The sequence below is a fragment of the Apus apus genome, chromosome 5 (genome assembly GCF_020740795.1).
Source record: "Apus apus isolate bApuApu2 chromosome 5, bApuApu2.pri.cur, whole genome shotgun sequence".
NCBI classification, from domain to species: Eukaryota; Metazoa; Chordata; class Aves; order Apodiformes; family Apodidae; genus Apus; species Apus apus.
The window spans coordinates 24760461-24773744 of NC_067286.1; the positions used below are offsets into that span (position 1 = coordinate 24760461).

The 13284-nt window shown below is 49.7% G+C and overlaps 2 protein-coding genes across 3 annotated transcripts in view; one reads left to right on the forward strand and one right to left on the reverse strand.

Annotated features, from left to right (window-relative positions):
* The first annotated feature begins 842 nt into the window (after nt 1–842).
* Nucleotides 843–10857, forward strand: ARFGAP2 (ADP ribosylation factor GTPase activating protein 2). Of its 2 annotated transcripts, XM_051621630.1 has the most exons (17): nt 843–1126; nt 1369–1487; nt 2434–2506; nt 3023–3154; nt 3239–3319; nt 4140–4242; nt 4885–4941; nt 5475–5519; nt 6627–6679; nt 7107–7243; nt 7761–7892; nt 8364–8492; nt 8572–8700; nt 9057–9183; nt 9283–9373; nt 9488–9606; nt 10035–10857. In XM_051621630.1, the coding sequence occupies exons 1-17, from the start codon at nt 1052–1054 to the stop codon at nt 10053–10055; spliced, it is 1623 nt and encodes a 540-aa protein (XP_051477590.1). In that variant the 5' UTR covers nt 843–1051; the 3' UTR covers nt 10056–10857. The 2 variants fall into 2 exon arrangements, with proteins under 2 accessions (XP_051477590.1, XP_051477591.1); XM_051621631.1 differs by lacking the exon at nt 5475–5519.
* Nucleotides 10858–11378: 521 nt separating this feature from the next.
* CSTPP1 (centriolar satellite-associated tubulin polyglutamylase complex regulator 1) overlaps nt 11379–13284 on the reverse strand; it is an 84348-nt gene continuing 82442 nt past the window's right edge. The window contains exon 9 of the mRNA XM_051621073.1: nt 11379–12923. Within this exon, the coding sequence (XP_051477033.1) occupies nt 12743–12923 (181 nt within the window). The 3' untranslated portion in view covers nt 11379–12742. The remainder of the gene's footprint in view (nt 12924–13284) is intronic.

Sequence of the window (13284 nt, forward strand, 5' to 3'; positions counted from 1 at the left end):
TTCTTACTGCAGGGCAACGTGCCTCCCCTATCGGGTCTCACTCTGATCATGCAGTTAGAGCTTTGCTCACTCCCAGAATGCAGGGCTTCGTACCCCTCCTAAACCTGCAGGTTTTTTTTTTTCCCCAACAACTCAGTTGTTCCTGCTTGTATCTCTGTGTCCCAAGACTTTATGGGCTTCTGTGTTCCCAATGCAATGAATTCAGCAGCCTACCTTGCTAATCTGTGAAAAATGTGGAAATGCGTGAAAGCCTTTAAACTGAAAGTTGTTTTCTCCAGATGCTAGAAAATGTAAATGTTTCTTTTAGTGACAAGCTGGTGTGACAAAACAACCTCCTTTTGGAGGTAAGGAAATCCCAATCTATTTCATCTCAGTCATACTATGCCACCCATGAGCTTCTCTTGTTGTTGCCCTTCTGAGCCTCTCACTGCACAGCAGTCACTCCTGGTTTTGCTTGGCTGCATGTCACAGTCTATATGCCATCACTTTCAGTTCAAGGCACAACCATATGTTTTCCTACTTTTAATGCATTATAGCTGACTGACTTTCTAGCCCCTTTCCTCCTGCTCCTCGGCAGGCACCATGGCACTCTAAGGCCCAGACACCACCGCTGGCCTAAAGTAACAACTTCCCTACCTTGATCACTGCCTCACACTGCACTGATTACAGGCCAGGACCAGGCCGTGCTGCTGGAGAAGCCTCCAGCGGCCTAGATCACCTCCAGGTCTGCTCCCGGTGCTCGTGTGCCAGGCCCGGCGCCCTCAGCTCCCGCTGCTGCAGCAGGTCACGCCTCTAAGCACTCGCCCGAGCTGTTTCCCGGGGAGCAGCTGGCCAAGGCGGCCGCTGCCTCCTTGCTAGGCTACAAGGCCTGTCTCTGCCCGGCCCTCCCGGCCAGCAGCCCCTCGGCCGGGCGGGCGGGCACCGGCGGGGCGGCCCGGCAGGACGCGTCCGCGGGCTGGGCTGGCCCGCAGCGGCATCCGTACTGCGGCCCGGCCCGCGCGGGTTGGGCCTGGCCGGCACCCGTCGCCGCAGCGGTGTCTGGGAAGGAGAGATGATGGCGGCGGAGCCGAGCAAGACGGAGATCCAGACCCTCTTCAAGCGGCTCCGGGCGGCGCCGGCGAACAAGGTAGCGGGGCGGCCTCTCGCCCTTCCAGCCGGGCTGCTCCCCTGCGGCCGCGGCCCGGGCTGGAGCTGGGCGCCGTGGGCCCCGAGCCGCGCTGCGGCGGCGGGCCGGCCGCGTCGGGCGCTCCTGTGCCGCGGGGAGGGCCGGGGGGAGCGGCCGGGCCGCGGGGGACGGGGGCACCGGGGGCCGGCAGCGGGGGGGAGCGGCAGAGCCTCAGCCCAGCCGTCTCCTTGCCCTCCCTTTAGTCGTGCTTCGACTGCGGCGCCAAGAACCCGAGCTGGGCCAGCATCACCTACGGGGTCTTTCTCTGCATCGACTGCTCCGGCGTCCACAGGTCTCTGGGCGTGCACCTCAGCTTCATCAGGTGCGTGGGGCCCGGGAGCCCGCGTGGCGGGGAGCAGGGGGGTCCGGCCCGCGGGGTCTGCCGGGCAGGCCTTGAGCAGCTGCATCCTTCGGTGCGGGAACACGCAGGGACTCGGTTAGAGAGAAGCGTTGCCACAGAGCGATCGCTCAGGTTTTATGTGGCTTGTTCGCTGGAGGCTTTAGGTCGCTCAGCCTCTCTGAGAGGGATTTCCAAAGCCACTCAGTGAAACGTGGACACGGTACATTCGCTGCCCTTGCAGAAATGCTGTCCCAGTTCCCAGCTGTAGATGCTGAGAGTGTGGTGTGTGTGGATCATACAAGTGAAGCAGCACGGAAGGCTTCCTAGAGCAAGGAGGCCTTGCTGAGCAAGGCCAAGAGCAGAATAATGTCAAATCCTTTCTGTGTCAACCTAATGGGGAAAATTGTGTGGGATTTTCAGCCTGTGGATCTTATTTTCAGTCCATGTAAAAGTTAGCATTTGAGTGACACAACCATGACCTTTACTTGCTCAGGGACAGGTTGCACCACTGGGATGAGCCATGGTCTGTCAGCCAGCTCTGCTTGGTTGTTTTTGCAGTTGCTTTGTCATGTGTTCTGGCCTAATCAGTGGGATGGGCTGAACATGATGAGTCTCTCATGTTGTAGTGAGATCACATGTAAAATAGAAGTTGTTGGCTGTGCTTTCCTAGCTCAAGTTCTCTTTTCTTAAGCAATACAAGTGAGAGGTCTTCTCAGTTTGGACACTGTTACTTGGTGTAAAGCTGAAGCTGGATTTTTTCTTTAGAAGTTCAAAATAATTTCTTGTGGGAGCAAAGAAGTTCCCTGGATATTCTTTCACCTTTTCCCTCATGTACTCCGGGATAGTAATGGGATATTTGACCATTCTAGCTCAGGGCTTGCTTTTGCATTTGGCACATCATTAATAGAAATAATTTGTTCTCACACAGGTCCACAGAGTTGGATTCTAACTGGAACTGGTTCCAGCTGAGGTGTATGCAAGTGGGCAGCAACGCCAACGCGGTGAGGAGCCTCTGTAGGCATTTGGCTTGCTTTCCCTCTTGCTAATCCACATCCTTTGTTTCTTGTCCCTTTCCTCTGTGTGGCTTTCTTGGTACCAACCTCTCCATCTTTTCTGGAAACGTGTAATGAGGGAAGGTGTTTGTCAGGGGTGCTTGGAAGTCAGCCAGTGACCTCTGAGCACGTTGCTTTCTGATACATGGACTTGTTATTTCCTTACATCTGATTTAAATGAAAGGCACAATCCTCTTAAAGGGAAGGAGTTAGTAACACTGATCAGTTTGGAAGCTCATGCCCAGCATTGTGACTCAGAAGCATCTTCCTGTGGTGGTCAGGGATGGTTTTCTTAGGCCTCTGGGGCCTGGAGTGAGATTTCTTGGAGGAAGCTGATCTGTTGGTTCATGCTGTGTGCTCAGTATTATATTGCCAGCCTCTGGGAAGTGTCCTGTTTCTGTTGAGTTTGTCTAATGCTTGGGTATGACTTAGCAGCCAGGAGACTGAGTGTTCTTCTCTTTCCAGACTGCTTTCTTCCGCCAGCATGGCTGCACCACCACAGATGCCAACGCCAAGTATAACAGCCGGGCTGCCCAGATGTACCGGGAGAAGATCCGGCAGCTGGCAAGTGCTGCCATGGCCAAGTATGGCACTGATGTAAGTCTGAGCAGCTCAGTGCTGTTACACCTGAGGTGCTGAGCCTTGTAGGGTATCTTGATTTTATCCCTCTCCTCTCTCCAGCTGCTTATAGATGGACTGAGTGGAGCCCCTGGGCACTCCCCTGACAAGAGTGATGCTGATTTTTTCATGGAGCACACACAGGTGAGAACAACTGTCTAAACCAGACAGCCTTAACAGCTCTCTGATAGCCAGCTGCTCAGCCAGGAGCAGTCCCACTTATTTTGGAAGGACTCCAAGATGTGTGCTCATTGAGTAGTAACATGGCAGAACTAGGATTCAGACATCAGTCTGGGGCAGTCAGAGAGGTAAACAATCCCTCATGAGGCCTGTAATACCCATATCCTTTGTTTTCAAGACCATCTTCAATATAGTGATGACTTCAATAGTGAGAGCTACCAGATACTCCCTGGAGAACACTTTGTCTAGTGCATTAATGCATAATGTCTTGGGACATTTCAAGCAAGATCTGGCTTTTACTTGGAACTTCTGTTTTAGTCAGCTTTTTGCTGTGTAGACCCCGGTAAAGTGGATGTGGGCACCTGTTTGCACAGCAGTAGGTGGACTTTCTTGAGTGAACAGAGTAAGGTGGGAATTGGCTGTATGGCAATAAGGACAGTGAAAGCCAAGATGAATTTTTTCCAGGAAAGCTCATTCATGCTTTCTCCCAGATTTAAGCTCATCTCCTTAACCTGTGAAGTTCTTGCAGTAGTCAACTCTGATGCTACTGTCAATTGATGCTGTTCCTCCTTAGCTTCTCTTTTTGTTTTCTATAATTTTTATCACTGCTGAGGGAGGTGGGACCTGTTCATATGCTATCTTTCTTCAATGAAGATATAGTCTAGAGTTTGGAACACATTTCCTTCAGTCAAAAACTGAATACAGGTTACTAAACCTGAAGTAAGTTCAGGATTTTTTGATTAATTCATCTTCTGTAATCATTGGAATGAGCATCTTGTTGCAGTCTTCCAGTACCTGGGATGTAGCAGATGCCAGCCAGAATCCTGCACAGCCTTCCCCAGAGGTGGAAAAAGCAGCAAAGTCATCAGATGGCAGTGAAGTGTCAAGTGAGTTCCCTGCTGAATAGTTTTGCCAGTAACCAGACTTCATTTCCAGAAGCATAGATTTCTTTACCACGGATGGAAGGGCTGAGCTTTTCCTTTGGTTCAGGCTTGAAGGACTGGGAGCTCTGTGCAGTCTGTATTGTTTATTTAAATTAGTGGAGACTTCTAAACACACTGCTCTGTTTGGGATCAGTTCTCTGCTTTTCCAAAAAAGCACATGAAACTCTGTTGGGGATTAGCTGCCCCATTTTCTTGCTTCCAGGTATAATTATTTGTTTAAATAATCTTTTCTATCCCTTGAATTTGGTGAGTCTGGAAATCACACATGAATAAAAAGCAAAAAGCTGTTTCTAGGGGGAATGAAAGCAAGAATCTGGGGGCACAGCTGTAATTTGAAACAGTTTTCTGTATCCCCCTGCAGAGTGTTTACTTTCCTTTAATGTGTTAAGAATGCTGCAGAGGGAATAACTTGCTCTGTGGAGACATAAGGTTGTTGTCCCTGGAAAACTGCTTGTTTCAGACTGTAACTCAGCTTGTGTGTGGGGGCAGTGGAGATAAAAGAGGTGTAGTGGAACTCAGAGCACACTGAAAAGAAAGAAGTTGAGAATTTCTTTGCTGAATGTTCTCTTTTTTTTGTGCCCACAGGTTCCAGCCAGGGCCCTTCTATTGACTTGTTGAGCACATCTCCTAAAGCTGCTCTAGGTAAGTAAGATTCTGGTGTCTTTTAGATCAGTCTTGCTCTTACACCTGCTGTTCAGTATCAAGCTCAGTGGAGCTGGAACTGATGAGCCAATTTCCAGAACAGCTAAAGGACCTTACCTTTCTGTGGAGCCAGTACTGATCTCCTTGAGCTCCAAAACTAAGCCACATTTTACTGGAGGTTTCTTTCTTCTTTGGATTATCAAATTCAAAGCTTCTGCCTTCCCAAATGCATGTTTTTAGTTTTTGAGCTCTGGATAAAACTTGGCATTTGCTTATCTAGAACTTGGCTGGTCGAGGCCACATGACTGGTGTTTGATTTTTGGTTTGTTTGTTTGTTTTCCCAAACTTTGGAGGCAAATGAATTTTTAGTTTCCAGAGTAATAGGGAGTTGTATCTAATTCTCCTCTGCCGTTACACTCCTGGCTGCACACAGAGTATCTAGCTGGATCTTCTTTCCTAGCCCCCAGTGGGTTCATCCTAGTGGATGTGTCCTCAAGTGTCTATTTATTCCCTTTGTTTTATATCTTCCTCAGACATGTCCATGTATCTCTCAACACAAGGGTCTGCTCCTGCCAGAGGTAACTGGCTAACAGCTGGCTTGTTCTGGCTGCTTGTGACAGCTCTGCCTGCCCCTCTGGGACTCTGCCTTCAACCTGACTTCAGCTTCTTGTGTTTGAAGGGAGCAAATGAGCCGAAGCTTGTGTGTTCTGTGTGTTCAGCTATTGCTTCTCTGGAAGGGGATCTTACTGTCATTTCTGTTACATGTTTCCTGACAGTAATAAAAAAAGCAACAAGCCAAACCCTCAAAACAGCTCTAAATGAAACATGAGGAACAGCAAGCTGAAAACAGTCTTGGATAGTGTGAATGTTTTGAACGTCCCTGTTATAAGAACTTATGTTAAGACTAAAAAAGACACAGAAAATGCTGTTAAGAGTGATCTGAAGTATGGGTTGATAAAAGTCATGTGGGTGTAGAAAGTAAGGAAGCACTTCTGTGGAAGAAAAGTCCAACAAGAGTGATAAAAGATTTTGCAACTACATGTTGGAAGCTTGGAAAATGTCCTGGGCAGTGCCTCTGTGTTTGCTTTGTTTTTACACTTTTCCCCAAGCATCTGCTGCTTGGCTGGACCTTGGCTGGTTCTACAAATGTGGCGTGCTTCATACCCTTAGACTGACAGGTTCCTGGTGCAAGGTGTTGGGGGAACCTGTGGCTTTTGCACCTCGCTGCACTTTAGGTCCGTTTTGGTTTTGGTCTGTTCATGTAAGCATGAACAGGGTTTTTGCTTCTTTGTCCCTAAGGCATTGGTGAGGCACTGTCCCTGATGCTGCATTTTCTTGGATTTATGTATGGACTAAATCTAGTCTTTTTCTAGCTACCCTGATCCCTACTGGATAGGCTCACCAACTGCACAACACTTGGAGGAACTATTCAAAGGTCTTAATTCACTTACAAGTTTCTCCAGCAATGGACATGCTTCTCTAGGCTACCAGCCTGCGATTGTGGAGCTTCTAAATGCATCTCTCCTGGTTGGGTGAAGTCACCCAGGCTTCTGATGTGGAGCTGCATGGTGTGCCTGGACTCTATAGCAGCTGGACTGTCGTGGATGTTCGTGTGGGTTGCTGACTAATTTTGGCTGCTTAAATTAATTCACTTCTGCTTATCTGCTGCTTACCTCCTCTTGCAGAACTTAAATCCTCCATCATTGGAAAGAAGAAGCCAGGAGCTGCCAAGAAGGGGGTATGTCTGAGCTCTTGTTTTATGGACAGGAGGTAGAACATCTCATATTACTGCTGTCCTTTCCCTGGCCCTTGATTTCTGTCCTTAATGAAGCCGCATGCTGAGAGATCTATCTGGGGAAGGAAGAGTTTTGTTTATGTCACTGCTTATTTTGAAAGATAGCTTGTATATTAATGTATGAAACCAGTTAGGCTTTGGAGCATTACTTATGGTCTAAAGTGTATCTGGCTGGTCTCTTAGCACTGGTGGGTTAACTCTGGAGTGTTCTTCTGTACTGTGTTGCAAGCTCCATTGGGTCTGTAGGTTGTGACTACACAGAGAAACTCAAGTCCCAATCAGTGCAGCAAGGAGCAGGATTCTGGTTTTCTTCTCTGATGGACAATCTAGGGTGAAGAAATGGTACTTTTTTTTGGTTTTATTTTTCAAGTTGGGTGCAAAAAAAGGTCTTGGAGCCCAGAAAGTGAGCAGCCAGAGCTTCAGCGAGATTGAGCGGCAAGCCCAGGTGGCAGAGCAGCTGAGAGAGCAGCAGGCAGTGGAGTCCAGGAAACAAGCTGAGGAGTCCATGTAAGTGCCTTGTTTGGCCTGAATACCTTGGATACATTAGGTAGAAGTAATAGGAGGCTAATGCTCTTCACCCTAAGACCACCTCATGTGAGTACAGGATATGCTGCACAATAGGATGAGCAGTAGCCATAAGCCAGTATGGCCCTTACAGCAGGGCACAAGTTATGCTGCTGTGTTTTATTCAAATTGGCATTCCTGGAAGAGTTTAAGGAGCAGGTATGGAAGTATTTTGTGTCTGTGTTGACCTTTGGACAGGACAGAAAAAGGCAAGGCTGAACTGGATGGGGCATTCTGTCAGGAGGTGGGGGGCAATGCTTACAGTAAGGAAATCGTGGTTAGCCAAAAAGAGTTGAATACCAGTGGAGGTGAGATGGGAAGACAAGTAGCAAAGGAAATTTCTGCTGTGGAAATGGTTGTTTTGATGGGTTGTCGGGGTTACTCTCCCCCCCTGTGTCTCTGGAGCATGGGCTTAGGGGAAGGGTAGTGAGCTGGTACTCACCATAGCTCTTTCCTTTAGAGTCACCTCAATGCGACTGGCTTATCAGGAACTGCAGCTTGATCGGAAGAAGGAAGAGAAGAAACTTCAGAACCTTGAAGGGAAGAAGCGTGAACAAGCAGAGAGGCTGGGCATGGGCTTGGTGACCAGAAGGTACTTGGCTATGGATGGCATAGGACAGACAGGTGCTTTGGAATAGTCCTGCTCTAGAAAGTTTCCTGAAGTATCTTGCTGCTCTTGTAACAGATAAGGAGCTGATTCAAAGTGCTCATTTGCTGGACTATGTGTAAAAATGCTTCAGGTCCCAGAAGGAGTGGGCATTCTCTTCAGACGTTCTGGTTCTCATTTGAGCTTTTCCTGTGGCCTGTCAGTGTCTAGCCCTAGAGCCCTGCTGCTTGACAGATGTCCTCCTGTAGAGTATTTCCCTTAAGAAGGTAGCTCAAAGCTTCTGAGGGAGTCAGGATAAGCTAGAGAGGTGGTGGGGGCTGGGATCCCATAACTCTCCCTGAAGACTTGTGGCACCTGCCCTGCCTGTGAAGGCCGGATTCAGTTTTGAGGCAGACTGGCTGTAGGGGCTAGATGCTGTCAGACCTGTCAGCCCTGACTGCCTGTTTGTTGTGCTAGTTCTGTTTCACACTCGGTGATGTCTGAGATGCAAGTAATTGAGCAGGAGACACCACTGGCTGCAAAATCTTCCCGCTCACAGTTGGACTTGTTTGAAGATGCTGGAGGCTTCACATCTGGACCTCCCAAGTAAGACTTAGCTTCAGTGTAGTCTTTGGTTTCTTTCTGAATGTAATGTCTGGCCTAATTACCTATTTCTGGTACCTAGGTACAAATACAGCCCCTTCTCATTTGAAGATGCCTTTGGCTCACGATGGGAAACGGACTCATCGTGGGGTATGGACAAAGAAGAGGAACCTGAGGTGACAATTTCCAGTATTCGGCCAGTCTCAGAAAGGTAAAGTGCCTGCCACTGCTACTGCACCTTCCTTGTGTGTGGACAAAAGCTGTGAGGAGAAATGCTGCTGCATTGCAACAGGAGCCTTGTGCTGCAGAAGATAACTTGCCCAAGAAAAATGTCCTTCAGTGAAAGAGGCTTGGGCACTTCTTTGCCTTTTGTGTCCCTAAGTCTGATACAGCCTTTATGGCCGTCAGGGTGTAGGCTGTCCTGAGGTGGGGAGAGAAGAACCTTAGTGGTGGCTACCTCTGAAGATTTGTTGCTTTCCTTTGATCAGATGAGATCTGAGAGAGAAGTCTGTTTCTTTACTCTGTTGTTGATCTAAAGCTGAGACGTCTCCTCTCCTGTGTCCTCAGGCCCACAAGCAGGCGGGAGACAGACAGCAGGCCATCCGCTGTGGAGTCCAATGAAGCCCGGCAGAAGTTTGCAGGGGCTAAAGCTATCTCTTCAGATATGTTCTTTGGGCGTGAGGCAGATGCTGAGGTAGATGGATTCTGCAGTGCTTGAGCTGGTACAGCTCTGGCTACATCTCCTGTTTGCTCAGGTCTGACGTTGCTCCCTCTGCTTTGTTTTCTGCTGCAGTACGAAGCCAGATCCCGACTGCAGCAGCTCTCGGGCAGCAGCGCCATCAGCTCTGCAGACCTGTTTGGAGAGGCTGAGAACGTGCACTCGGGTTAGTGCTCAGCGGGTTCTGGGAGGGGGCAGCTTTGGAGCACCTAGACTGGAGGGGGTCGTGGTGTTCTGTGAAGCTGCAGGACTCTGGCCTAACTCCTGCTGGTTCTTATAGGTGGCGTGTCAATTGGGAATGTCCTGCCTGCAGCTGACATTGCACAGTTCAAGCAAGGGGTGAAATCAGTTGCTGGCAAGATGGCTGTCCTAGCCAATGGAGTGATGAACTCTCTCCAGGTGAGGTTACACTGTGGCACCTTCAGATAGGTTACGGTCATGCTCAGGGACTTTCACCATAGTCTTCTGCTGGAATCATCATTGTCTTTTCAAATTATGTGGAATGTCCCAGGTAGAGACCTGTCTTTTGTCACTGACAACTACACTACAATAGCTGAGCAGTTTCAGGTGGCAAATAGAATTCTGCTTGGCCAAACTTACTCTCCTGATGGACAGGACACCTTGTTATGTCAGATATGCCTGTTCCCACAAATGCCAGGTAGAAATTAAAAAGTTATGGCCATTTTACTTCCTGCCTTTGCATGGTGTCCTGTCTAGGTAACCTCCTCACTCGACATTCCACTCCCAAACACATGAAGACCTTGTTATCTGTCTCTGGAGTTTGCATGAAGTGTTGTAGCTTGTGTCTTGGTGTGTTTCCTCCCCAGGATCGATATGGCTCATATTGATGACCCAGGGACTGCAACTCACAGGGAAGCCAGCGAGAAGCACAGATGTCACCTTTGTCTGGAGCAAACTCTGCAGGATTGTCTTAGGCTGGGGAGGGTGGGGAGGGGAGAATGTAAGCAGAGGGGGTCAGGACAAGGCTGTGCCCAGGATGCTTTCCAAATATCTCTGGATTCCAGTCTATTAAAATTCAATGTGCCCTCATACCCACTGCTATCTACTAGCCAGTGGAGACAGGCCTTCCTATAAGGTTCATCTCACTGCTGTAAAAGATAGGACAGGAACTCCTGGGCTGCCCTCATCAGTGCTTCTGCCACTCTTGGCCCATACTTTAGCTCACCAAGTGATGGAGGAAAGGGGAATGCTATTTTTCTGAACATCACGTTACCTGGTTCCCATGGACTTTGCTGTTTTTTTGTTCTGCTCAGTGCTCCCAATCCATGATCTGTGGAGTCTTCTGTATTTGCAGGGTCTGACTTTTACCATGGGATAATTCTTTTTACTGTCTTGTAAACCAGCATATATTGATGCAGGAGAAAAAAAATCAAAGATTATTTTTTTAGCTTCTAATTATATCATCAGCAAAAAAGGCCCAGGTAAAGAACTACTACAGTAAAGATATTTACTGCATCCCTGGTTATTTTGTTGCCCAGCTGTGGACCGAGATCAAAGTCCTGATCCTTGGCCGTCACCATGAGGTGAAGTTCTGAAGTGCAGCAGTGAGTGAGGACTCTCATTTTAGTCCTGTGCAGCTTGGCTCTCTGCTCCTCATTCTGGTTTTAACAAGAGCATGTTTTTCTCTTGCTTGGACTATGGCATTGGTGTCTGGGTAGTAAGAAAAAAAAAAAGGGGGGGGGGGGGGCGGGGAAGGGGAAAAGCTTGCTACACTGTATTAGCAAAAAGAGAGGCTGGGGCTCTTTCTACTGAAGTTTCTTTCGGCCCCCCTTTCTGGGGCTGTGGGCAGGCTTGATCCGCTCCAGCCGGAGGAGCTGCGGGTACACGGGGGGCTCGGGGCGGGAGGGAAGCGTTACCGTACGCGAATGTTGCCCCTTCCCGGGTCGCTGCGGTGGGGCAGGCGGGAGGGTACGGGCGGGTGGCCCGGTGCGTTCCCCGCGGCGGAGCCGGGGTTCCGGGGGGCGGCCGCGCTCCCGCACACCGTGGGGGAGGGGGGGCGGGGCGGGGAGTGCGGGGCAGCTCGGAGGGCGGCGGGGGCCGCGGGTGCCGCCACCGCCCTGCCCGCCCCCGGCCGCTCCCCCGTGGGCCGTGACCGCCGGCAGCGCCCGGAGCAGCGGCCGGGGCAGCTCAGCAGAGCCCAGACGCAGCAGTCTCCTCACGCAGCGTCTTTTATTGCCGGGCTGTCACTGATGGCTGGGAGAGAAAGGACGTTAAGAAATAAAATCACTTACAATAAATAAATAACCCATCCCACTACCTCCAGAGGTGGGGCTGTGGTACAGACTCAGCAGCAGTTACGGGATTAGTCTTAAAATAGCTCCAGCATGTGTTAAATCCACTCAGCTTAGGGCTGCTATAAGCTTTGGTTACCAGCTCTGAGCAGCCCACACGGCAGAATTTTATGAACAGGAGCAAGGAAGCTCCCAAAGAGTCGAGAGAAACTTAAGGTCCCCAGGAAATAGCTGGTCTAGGCAAGCTAGTGCATAGGAGCTGGGCTAGACAACCTGCTCAGGGCTGTGGAAGCCAAACTGCTGAGTTAGTTGCCATTAACAAAATTAGATGCTACTTCTTTTTGTAGTTGTAAGGGCTACACCATGATGCAACAGCAAGACCAATATTTACAAAATAAATACCCGGGACTTGCTTGGTAACTGCTTCCTTGTCCCCCAGTGCTTCTGCCTACCCAACCCCAGGACATGCTCTCTATGTTGGCAAGCTGCACCACCTGTGGCCAAGGAATTTCAAGACTTTCTCCCTCTCCCCTCCAACCCGTTTGGAACTTGCCTTTCCAAATTCCCTTATTATGGTGTTGGAGGCAGTGGGAGGCCTCACAGAAGGGAGCTCAGTACAGCAGAGGAGCTAGACAGCACCATGCAGTACATAGTGCAATCTAGCTTATTTGCTATATTTGCTTTGGCAAGTGTTGGACACACAGAGGAGGAAGCAGAGACAGGTGGCATGGCAATACCAAAGCCTTTCTTTTCTAGGAATTTCAGGAATTTCTCTACCTTTGATCATATGCAGGTGTAGCTTTACTAGGAATAAATAATGGAGCGGGAATGCAGAGCTGCTGCTGGCGATTTACCCACTCTATTGCCAAGGCCAAGCCTGATCACCGCTGCACAACAAAACACTGGTGAGCAGCCCGCACTAGCGCTCCCCATGCTCCAGCACCTGCTGAACCGTGAGGGAGAGCCCTGTGAGAGCACACCCAGCTATCGCCAAGTGGAAGCAGAGCTAGCGTCTGCTGGTTTGTCTTGCCTGCCAGCAGAGGGTAGCATAACTGCAGCTGGAAACAGCTTCTGCAGCGAAGCTCCCGCACGACTTTGGGAAAAAGGCAAGTTCTTCCTGGGAAGAGATGGGTGGGCTTGGCAATGGAGACTGGCACAGCCGCACACACACTGTTGATGTGGACAGAACCCACTGTCAGAGCAGATGGTCTGGGAGGAGGTGCTGTTCCTCCAGCAGGTTCTGGAAAAACCCAAGGTGGGACTGGTGCCCACCCTGGCAACCTTCAGTTTTCAGAAGAGTCTGTCTCTTCATTGGAGCCTTCACTCTCAGCATCCATTTTTCTCCGATGGTGCAGAGGTTTCCAGGGTGAGTTAATCCTGGGTGAGGTACGGACAGGCAAACTAGGTGTGTCCCCACTGGTGCTGGTGGGACCGGAGACAGAAAGCCCTGAAACCTGAGCTACCCTGAAAGAGAAGAGACAAATGCTAGGTAGCCTAACTTGTGATGTCCAACCTCTACTATAGCAGCTTTGGAGTGAACCTAGGAGGAGGACTTATTCACAGCTAGCACAGGGATGGAAAGATGTTCATGGCACAGAGGGGGAAACACCTTACACTAGACTCACTGTGTGAATCTTTCTTCCCATTGAAACAGTTCTGTGCTGAGCCTGTGTCCTCCAACACTCCTGGTTTTCACCATTCAAACAACATTTCTCTAATCATTAGAAACTGCTGATTCCCCTGGATTCCTCTTTGAGGCACACTTTCCCCCTCTGCTTCTGAAGCCCTTTCTAAGGATTTTGTTAGCTACACCAAGGCACCCCAC